Source organism: Zeus faber, assembly GCF_960531495.2.
Source record: "Zeus faber genome assembly, chromosome: 1".
Taxonomy (NCBI): domain Eukaryota; kingdom Metazoa; phylum Chordata; class Actinopteri; order Zeiformes; family Zeidae; genus Zeus; species Zeus faber.
Window position 1 is genome coordinate 10,475,344 of NC_137193.1, and position 10,232 is coordinate 10,485,575.

General features: G+C 47.1%; 1 protein-coding gene across 1 annotated transcript; it reads right to left on the reverse strand.

Annotated features, from left to right (window-relative positions):
- Positions 1-1,123: 1,123 nt before the first annotated feature.
- LOC307230892 (mediator of RNA polymerase II transcription subunit 30) lies at positions 1,124-7,828 on the reverse strand. Its single transcript, XM_080001376.1, has 5 exons — positions 7,636-7,828; positions 6,270-6,524; positions 4,004-4,162; positions 2,326-2,415; positions 1,124-1,447 (listed from the first exon to the last, which is right to left on the reverse strand). Exons 2-5 carry the CDS (start codon positions 6,519-6,521, stop codon positions 1,352-1,354), a joined length of 597 nt encoding a protein of 198 aa, XP_079857502.1. The 5' UTR covers positions 6,522-6,524; positions 7,636-7,828; the 3' UTR covers positions 1,124-1,351.
- Between the last annotated feature and the right edge of the window lie 2,404 nt (positions 7,829-10,232).

Below are 10,232 nucleotides of genomic sequence, written 5' to 3' on the forward strand. Positions count from 1 at the left end.
CAGTTAGACGAGAGAGGTCCCACGTGATTCAGAGGCCGTTCAACATACACACTCCACAGAATGTCCTTGGAAACGTTTATTCATTTTGTACAAAACAAGATTAAAAAAAAAAAAAAAAAAGACCCACGGTTTACAAAAATAAATCTGGCGGCAAAGAGTCTCGAGCCACAAAGAGTCACTAATGTGACACACACACACACACACACACACACACACACACACACACACACACACACACACACACACACACACACACACACACACACACACACACACACACACACACACACACACACACACACACACCTGAGAATCGTAGCTGCCAAGGGTCCAGTCCAAACACACAGAAAGAGCAGACGAGCAGTGGTTCCTGTGGTGGAGACTTCTGAGTTCCGTTGTGTTTTTTTTCTCCCCTGGAAGGGTCGTCCGCCCGTACATTCGGTTCCGCCCGGTCTCAGACGCCGGAAAACAAACCACACAAGCGAAGCGGGGGGAAAACGACACGCGTGGAGGAAATGGGACGTCCACAAAGTACGACACTCCCAACAGTCAGCTGCCTCGCAAAAGAAACAAAAAAAACAAAACAAAACAAGAAAACCCGCTGTTCAGACTTTGTGGTGCGCGGTATGTGTATGTGTGGATGGAAGCTTAGAGGAGAGCTTCAACCCAGGCTTCATTCAAATGCTGCTTCCCATCATTTAGAACCAAGCTCTTCCATGTCGACCTCTCACGGTGCTTTGGTGCGAACGTTCAAACTTAAAAGCCTCAAAGCTCACAACCCCCGTCAGACGCCTTTCATCAGCCTTTTTTCGGGGGGGGGGGGGCCCTCCAACATCAGAGACTAGAAACAGGAAGTTGCGTCGCTTCCTACTGGCCAGCTGCTTTGGCCGACGATGGACGCGGCGCAGCAATCGTCAAAAACAAAACAAAGCCCAAAAAAAAAAAAAAAAAAAAAGGAATAAAAATAACGCCCCCCCCCAAACAAGCCTTTAACATTTGCCCCACTGGACCGCAGAGTGGTAGGTAAAAGGCCGTGTTGTGAACAGTTCTAAATGATTGGAGCCAGCCTGGGTTAAAAACCTTAAAAAATAATAATAATAATAAAAACAAAAGAAATGAAAGGGGAGCACACGAGTCTCCGTGGGGCTGGTTTTCAAACACCTCTGCTCAGGTCTCACGTTGCGCTGCAGCCGACGTCGCCCCCCCCCCCCGGGGTTCGGTGCTGAGGCGCGAATGTTCACTTGAAGGTCAAACAACAATGAACCTCGCCCATAAAAAGGAGAAACTCGCCCGACTCGGTTCCCCCGCCGCCTCAGCCGCTCGCCGCGTGCGTGGAGTGGCGGCGGCGGCGTCATTTCCGGAGGGTCAGCATGGCGTTGACGTCCCACAGGAGGTTCCTCATCTGGTCCATCAGAACCTTCATCTCCTGGTTCTTCTGGCGAACTTTCTGCAGGGAGATCACGGCGAGAGGAGAGAGAGAGAGCGGCACCGTGAGCGGAAGGTACGGCGACCAGAACGGGGGGGAGAAAAAAACGAAAAAAAAAAACAACCAAATGTTTTTAATCCGACGGCGGCGTTAAATAACACGGCGCAAACTCCAACGGCCACCTGTGCCAGAGCGGGCCATGTTTGCTGCCAGAACCTTCCCACCGTTTGGCGGGCGGAGGCTTCGCGTCCCGCCAGGAGCAGCGGCTGCTGCCGGGCCCCATTGTTCCCAGGAACAATGAGCAGCTTGTGATAGAACATTTAATTACGCTGCAAATGGCGCTGTGATTCCACATTTCTGCTATTATGCAAAGAGGACACCTGGGCCTTCTGCAGCGCCGCCGCCGCCGCCATCTAGGGGTGCGTGCAGGAACTTGCGCAGGGCAAGGCTGCGGATGGAAGCAGCCAGCCCAGCTCCCCTCTCCCCTGTCTGCAGGGTTTGACACTTCCCGGCTGAGAATCTCCGCTCGTGACGGTGCTTGGATCAATCTTCTGGGGTTTGGGTTTTGGTAATAGCGGTGCCGTTAGAGCTCCAAGGCTGAACGTCAGGCTTGTATCGCTCCCTCACGTTCCCCAATATCCAACGTGGCAGACGCTTTGAGGTCATGGTTCAAACCACTCTTCAACACAGGAAGCACGAAAATTGGGACGCAGCATCTTTTCTGTAGCTCGGTTGTAGTAGTAGGTCATAGTAGGTAGTAGTAGGTCATAGTAGGTAATAGTAGTAGCTAGTAGTAGGTGGTAGTAGGTTGTAGTAGTAGGTGGTAATAGGTCATAGTAGGTAATAGTAGTAGCTAGTAGTAGGTCATAGTAGGTAGTAGTAGTAGTAAAGCGACGCACCTCCAGCACCTCCCGTCGTTCCTGGTCGACAGCCGGACTGCACGGCTCCACCCGGACCGGAGCCGCCTCCTCACCCATGTACGGAACCAGCTGGAGAAAAAAAAATAAAAATAATAATAATAATAATATATATAGATATATATCTATATAGATATATATAGATATATCTATATAGATATATATAGATATATCTATATAGATATATCTATATAGATATATCGATATATCTATATAGATATATCGATATATCTATATAGATATATCTATATATCTATATCTATATCTATATAGTCCCCCACAGTAAGAGGCTTAGAGAGGAGAGAAAGAGCCCCCTCCCCTAAAACAGATCCTATTAATTCAGGAGGGTAAAAGAAGAATAGACGTCGGCGGCGAGATAAGTGAAAGTGAGAAACGTGAAGAAGAAGAGGTAAGACAGGAAGGGGAAGAAAGGTGATTTTAGAACTTCCTGCCGAGTAGAAGGAGAGCGAGCGAGAGAGCGAGCGAGCGAGAGGATAAAAGAAGGAGAGAGACTAATAACATGTAGATCAAATCAGCAGAAGTGCTTTCGTGGATCCAGCTCCTCTCTTGTCGTCGTTACATGAAAGGCTCGAGTATCAGGTACTACATGTGAGTACTTCAGTTAAAACATGGATTTTTTTTGGCTATGAATACGTTGTCGTACGCTCCCCTTCCCTTCATCATGTTGGGGGTCGATGACAACACGGAATAGAAACTTTGACCGACATCTCTAACCTGTGTATCATTAGCTCCTTCACATTCTTAAAATGATTACAACCATAACAATTGCTAGTTCTTTTCATATTTTAAATTTGACGCTCGTTTCTCTCGTTTAGACAGAGACTTCCACATTAAAAGTGCAAACAGTGCAATCGTCCAGATTTGGAGCTTGACATTTTGGAGAAAAACTAAATGATTGATAAGGATATGGATCTTTTTTCTTTTTTGGAGTCTATCATGTTGTCCTCGCAATGCATTGTGGGACAGGCTCGCCGGCGCGGCGTGCCGCGTCTCCATAAGTATGGTATTTAATATTTTGTTGCTCATCCCTGGTGATCACACGCTGTCAGATGTGTGCCACGGTTTTGGGAGGTGCTGAACCCTCACACGGTGTATGAAGCAGTATCCTGGAATATTTCCTTTAACGTGAGTAAACAGATCAATGGTTTTTTTTCCCCAGATATTCACGCATTGTTGCGTAACAGTTCCTTTCATATTCTATTACAAGTCCAAAATAATAATTTTTCAAATTCATATTTTACACTTAAATGTAAAATATGAATTTGCCCAGATTCTCTTATTTAGACCTGGACTTCCATATCAAAAGTATTAGAAAATCGGCCCAATTTGGAGCTCGACACTTTTCATTCACAAGAAAAAAACATGTCATTGACGTTTCACCATGTTTTTTTTGGAGTGAAATACTTAAATACTTTATGGAAGTGAAGTGAACTTGCAGTGTCATTGTAATTGCAATCATTTAAGGCTTGTCCTTGCAATGCATTGTGGGATACGCTCACCAGCCTGGTTTGCAGTGTTTACGTACTACAACATCCAGCGGACGTCGTATGACATCCTGGTACTTTTCATATACTGTCGTTTTCAAACACTTTAACACGGCACACGAAACAGTATCTTGGAATCTGGGCGTTTCCCTGACCTCGGCGGGTTCCTCCTGCAGGTCGGAGGTCATCTCCACGCAGCGCTCGTAGAGGAGGCGGAGCTTGCGGAAGAGCAGCGCCAGCTGCCGCAGATGCTCCTGCAGCTTCCCAAAGCGGTCCTGGTACATGGCCTGGCTCTGCGTCACGCCGTTAGGGAGCTGCGACCAAAACACAAGCAGGATGTTCCTGCGCTCACCGCAGGTCGGAGGAGACGGCGTGCGTGGACGGGAGGGCAAGAGGGAGCAGCCAAAAAGCTTTGGAAACGGCACGGAAACCGCCCTTTAATTCAGCGCGCAGGGAGCGCTGACATGAGACACGGGGTTATGGAGCAGTTCCAGTTAAGACGGAAATGACGCACAAATAACAACCCAATCTGCCAAATGTGGCCGTCAAGCTGCACTTCCACGCCGCCCCGGGTTTCATTTTCCACGTTTTCTACGTTTCTCTGGGTGTGCGCCTCGCTTAGGGGCTCCGGCCTGACGACCAGGTGAGAATATCCTGATCAAATCGCAGTAAACAACTCAACGCCATTCTGAGGTTCACAACTAATGCTAAGACAAAGATGAAACCTTGAAATGAGATAAGAACGTCTTCATCCCCGGCGTTGCATCAACAAACAACACAGCTGGTGTAGAAAGCGCTTCAGATTAAGATATTTCCATTTATATATTTTGAACCTCAGCTCATTTTCAACCAATCGTTTTTAAATTTTAAATGTATATAGGATAAATATTTGTTTTAGCCTGGAGCCATATTTGAGCCGTGCTACAAATTCAGTAGTAGAACCCAATCCTCCACAAAATGGGTGTTTACAGGAACACGGTAAATACACATTTAGGAGGCAATTCATTTAATTACATTTGTATAAAAACAAAAAAAACCAAAAAAAAAAAACCCTGACATTTAATCTTGAATGATTTCAGTTGGAATATACGAGTGTGGAGACAGTATTTTGCCAGGTATGTTCGCTCGCTTTGGACCAAGGAAAAAAAAAAAACTCACTTCCAAATGTATTTATTTTTCATTATTTTCATTTCGTTAAAATCTTTGAAAATGGGCCGAAAACAAAAGTCTTAAAACGTTTATTTATTAACTATTAATTTTGGTCGCGCAATCTAGACATAATATCGACGCCGCATTGACTGATCCACCCGCTGCTGCGAGACGTCAACGCCACCGCCATATTGGAACGGGCAAGATTGGCCGTTTTTCTTGAAAAAGAGCACTATGTACTATACGCTTTATATACACAATACACCAACCAACTTCAATGAGTAATTTTTATATTCAAGGGTTTATGATCTACGTGTAGCCGATCACTCCACAATTTCCGCTCATGGTTGCACATCGGTTGATGCACTTCCTCTGACGCACGACTATAAATCCAGCATTTTCCCGGGAGCTCGTACCCGGTAGGGCTACAGACATTCCTCAATAATCACATTAGAATCTGTGTGCTTTATTATTTTTAATATTCAAATCTATTAAAAATTGTAATGCTCAAATTCGGTACAGGTTGGGGCGGTGCTTTACGCATGGGTTCCGCAGCTGCGATCAAAGTGATCTTTTCCCCAAAAAAAGCAATAAAAACTCAAATATGATAAAATCCCGCCCGTGTTTTCACGGTTCCGCGGCAAATGCCAAACTGGTTGGGATCCTCTGCAATGGGGTACATTCCCTTGGTGATGGTCGGGTTCGCTTCCCACTCATCGCCACATCAGTGGAATTACTGGACATTTTAGTCAAAAACGCACGCTCCCTTGTACACACTCCCTTGTGTTTTTAATTTTTATTTTAATATTCAAATTCTATTTGAATTTCGTTCCGGCCGCCCTGGTACCCCGTGCCAAGGAGAATTGCATAGTGATATGGAGGCTTATAGGGAACCAATCTAAACACAGATGGTGTCATTATTCTATAGCCATTACACTGTGCAATCAACATTAACTTCACAATGAAATGAAAAAGCAAAAAAGTTGTTTATTACTCCTTTAAGTTTTGGTTTTTTTTGCTTGTTTTTTTATGCTCATCGTCTGTTCAAATGCACCAAACCTCACCATAACAAATTACAAGTACATGTAAATGCACCCGGCACCGCAAAATAAACCCATTCTGACTCCCATTCTGATTCAAGCCGGTGCTCTACATTAATAGAAGTCAAGCAAATAGTAGTAATAAAAAATACAAACAAGCAAAATGCATTGAAATAAGTAAATACAATAATAAATTCCAGTTTTTGGGCGATGGATTCGGAGGGCGTCCTACCTGTGTGGCCCGTGTGATCTGGAAGATCTCCATGGTTCGGGTGACGATGTCCTGGACGGTCTCTTGGCCGATGCGGCACAGGAACACGGGGGAAATTTCTCTCAGGGCCCCCTGCGGGGGCCCGGCCGGCTGGCCGGGGCCCGGGCCCGAACCCAGACCTGGACCGGAGCCGGGCAGGAGGTGGGGCGGCGGCTGCTGCTGGGTCATCTGGGACAGACCGGCCAGGCCTTTCTGAGGCAGCGACGAGGACATCACCTGGACGGGGAGGAGGGAGGGAGGGAGGGGGTCACTGCAGGCATCCCAGTTAAATCCAATACTTCAGACCCTGAGACCCTATTAAGATTACTATTAATTAATATAATAACACATTTTACAAAGTGTTTTTTGGGACAAATGGCCCCTGGACTGTGAGCTTCAGGCTTGATTTGATACATTTTGACAAAAATAAATATATGGATAAATAAGCTCAGACAGAATTTGTTTATGTTGAAATTAAGAAATCAAACGTTCAAATTGAGACGCCTTAATGACCCCTAAAGCCTAATAACTGTTATGAGGAAAAGAACTGGAACGTAAGACATTTTAGGGCTTTTTGTTTTTCAAGGACCTGCTGTGACGCCCATGTGCATAGTGAAGAAAGACTTGTGTGACGTTTCAAAGAATATATCCTTACAAAGTGCATTTAACCCAGACGTTAGTATGTTGTCGTGTTAAATTTTTTTTTAATCGCAATAAATGTTAATTTGAGGACATATTTAGAGAACAGCCTGTTAAAGTGCATAATAACTGCATTTCAAAATCGAAAGGAATGCCAAACCTCATACATGTACATCTTTACTTTAAAACAACCCTTCTTATGTGTACTAGTAGTAGTAATAAAAATACTATGGACTCTAAAATATATATATACTGTACTTACTACTACTAAGACTACCACAAATAAATATATATTATTGTTAATAAAAATACGCATTGTAATAAAAAATATATAATAATTATAGTACTGAAACTACTACTACTAATACATATGTATTATCATTGTTATTGATAATACGTATTCTAATAAAAAAAATAGTACTAATAATAATAATTTATACTCCTTAGACTACTACAAATAAATATACTTATTTGTATTAATAATAATAATAATAATAATAATAATATGTATTCTAATAAAAATATATAACACTGCTACTAATAACACTTAAACTACTTAGACTACTAATAAAAATATTATTATTATTATTATTATTATTATTATTATTATTAATAATAATAATAATAATAATACGAATAATAATAATACTAATAATTGAGATAATGACCTTTATTTGTGCAGCAGCAGCAAAGAGAGAAAACAACAAACCAGCTGAACGCGTCGACCACGGACGATGAGCCCGAGCAGCGGAGCGGCGCTCACCGGGGACAAAGGGAAGGGGCCCCCGGGCCACAAGCAGCCGTCCACCCGCGGCTGGACGGGTCGCAGGGTGAAGGAGTCCGGCTCCCGCCGCGGGCTCCGTCCCGCTCCGCTTCGGTCCGGCGAAAACAGCGTCTCCGGAGCAAAACCACGCGGCCATTCAAACCGCCCCCAGCGCGTCTTCCCGCCGGAAGAGCACGCTCGCCTCTGTGGTGCGTCACTTCCGGCCGTAGTCGCCGCCTCCCGCCGCCAGGGGCCGACAACGGGCCGCATATTTCAAAATGGAAGGAACGAAAAAACAAATCAAATGTTTCGTGGTGTTTTTCCTCCCACTGCTCCCTCGGTACCAGAGACGACTACCTTCATGCCGTCTGGCGCCGCCCACCGATCCAGACACTGTGGACCGCCATCACCAAGACGCCGTCAACCCTCCTGGGGCCCCCTCGTTCCAGTCCCCCCGACTGTGTGTCCCCTCGGGGACCGCCCCCCCCGTCGACCCCGCGACCCATTTTGATCGCCTTAACAATTGCCGAGGAAAAACAGCTGTTAATCAATTGGAAAAAACATCGATAATCTCGCCACACATCCCAATGGTTACATTTATGAGCAGAATACATCTCAATGGAAAAACTATTGGCAATATCCAACAACAAGGTTGATTCATTTCATGAAATATGTGGCTACTTCTATCACTGACAAAACTCCATCAATTCATACTGGCGTCTTGCTAAGTTGGGGCAAATGCGGGGGTGTTTTGGGGCATGTGGGGGTCCCTCGGGTCTCACCGGGGCGCTGCGGCCACGGGGGGGTCACGGGCCCTTCGATGGGGATAGGGGGGGGCTGGGGGTTGGCATCCACCCTTGTCTCTAGGTTGAGCCGGCCGGTCTTCGGGGGTCGGGGGGTGGGCCCCTTGGTGGTGCCTGCAGCTGGCGTCCGTCTGTCGGTTTGGCGCGAAGTTGCGGGTGTTGGGCCCATGTCGGGGGCGAGGGGTGCGGATTGCGGGGGTCGGGTCCTAGCCCCGTGCTCGGCGGGTTGGTGCGCCACTGGGGTCGCCCACCGCGGGTGGGGTGGTGGGGCTTGTGTGTCACTCATTTCAAGGGCCCCTTGGAGGCTACTCGCCATTGTGGGGAGGCGGCGGTCGGCTTTGCTCCCAATGCTTGGCTCCTTTGCAGCGTGGGGGGCCCTTATATCTGGCTGTCTGCCGAAGTCGGCAGGTGGGGGGTGGGTGTCCTGCACCAAGTGCACTTCGCTACGTGGATGGGCACTCAGGGCTTGTGGCCAGGTGTGGCATCTAGCCTGTTGCGGTAGGGCAGGCCTTGCCTTTGCGCGGGGTGTTGGTGGGGCCACGCCGGCTCGCCTGTGGGGCGGGTGGTTGGGTCGGGGTGTCGGGGTGTCGGTCTGTCGGCGCGGGACCTGGCTCAGGGCCGGCGGTCCGTGCCTGGTCTCCCCGGCCCAGGTTCTGCGCCTGCGGCTGCGTCTTTTGCCTGCACGTGGAGCCGGGTTGTATGTGTGCACCTGAAGGTTGCAGGGTCTCCTTTGCGCTTTCTGGGACTGTTTTCATGCTCCTTGAGGCCCGGGCGTGGGTGTTGCTCCACGGGCGTCCGGCTTCTCCGGGGGCTGGGTTTCTGTGGCTGCACGGCGGAGATGCTCGGGGCTTTCCTGCAGTCTTGGAGTGTCTATACGGCTGCGGGCCTCAGGGGTGGCTTCGGGGCCTTTTCTGCTGCTTGGAGGCGCTACGATATAACACCGACCTCATACACCAGAACCAATTGGGACAAGTCCATCATACTATTTACTATAAATGTGCATAGTTCAGAATGTTCATTCGAGTGGTGTCCGGTACACGGTGTAGACTTTGTCGCTCCGTAGTGGTTAGAGATTACAAACTAGGTGCGAGTGTGTGTGTGTGTGTTTATGTACCTTCTTACCTGGTAGATGTCTGTGGATCTGTTCATCAAAATGTTATCTCTTTGGTCCTCCTTATTTTGCCGGATTCATGAAAAACCACGAAAAGATATTAATCCACTGAAACACGTCACCACGTCGAATTCACCCGACCATGCGAATGAGTGATGCGTTCACTTGGGAAGGCGTCGGAAAAATAGAACCCGTAAAAATTCCAATTACTCACCGAAATACAACGTTTTTCGTATTTCATAGAAACGTCACCTATCGAAAATCTTATCCAAGGTAAAGAAGTCACCACCAAAATTACGTGAATTCGATTGCCTTCGCAAACCTCTGTAAATACGTCATTTCAAACATGTGACATGAGCAGCCAATCGTACAGAGCAGAGAAACAACAATGTGACACAAGCAGCCAATCGTACTGCAGGAGCGTTGGCACGATATGAGCTCAAACTCGCTCTCCTCCCAACCCGAGCCCGGCCCCGGGGAGCGATCACAGAAAGAATCCGCGGTCGGAGAGAGTCCCTCAGTCCGCTGCAAACATCTGCTCATTTAATCACAGAGCGCAGATTCAGGAGCCTCAGAACCGCCGAAAACTGTAAGTCGTACCTTGACCATGACTAAACTGGACCCCGTGT

What these genes read in the sequence shown, in the direction of transcription:
- LOC307230892 (XM_080001376.1), bottom strand. Translation starts at nt 6,521, where the DNA reads ATGTCCTCGTCGCTGCCTCAGAAAGGCCTGGCCGGTCTGTCCCAGATG. An exon ending in AGATCACACGGGCCACACAG is followed by an intron (nt 4,163 to 6,269) that starts GTAGGACGCCCT and finishes TTTTGGTCGCAG; the next exon opens with CTCCCTAACGGCGTGACGCA. An exon ending in TGCAGGAGGAACCCGCCGAG is followed by an intron (nt 2,416 to 4,003) that starts GTCAGGGAAACG and finishes TTTTTTCTCCAG; the next exon opens with CTGGTTCCGTACATGGGTGA.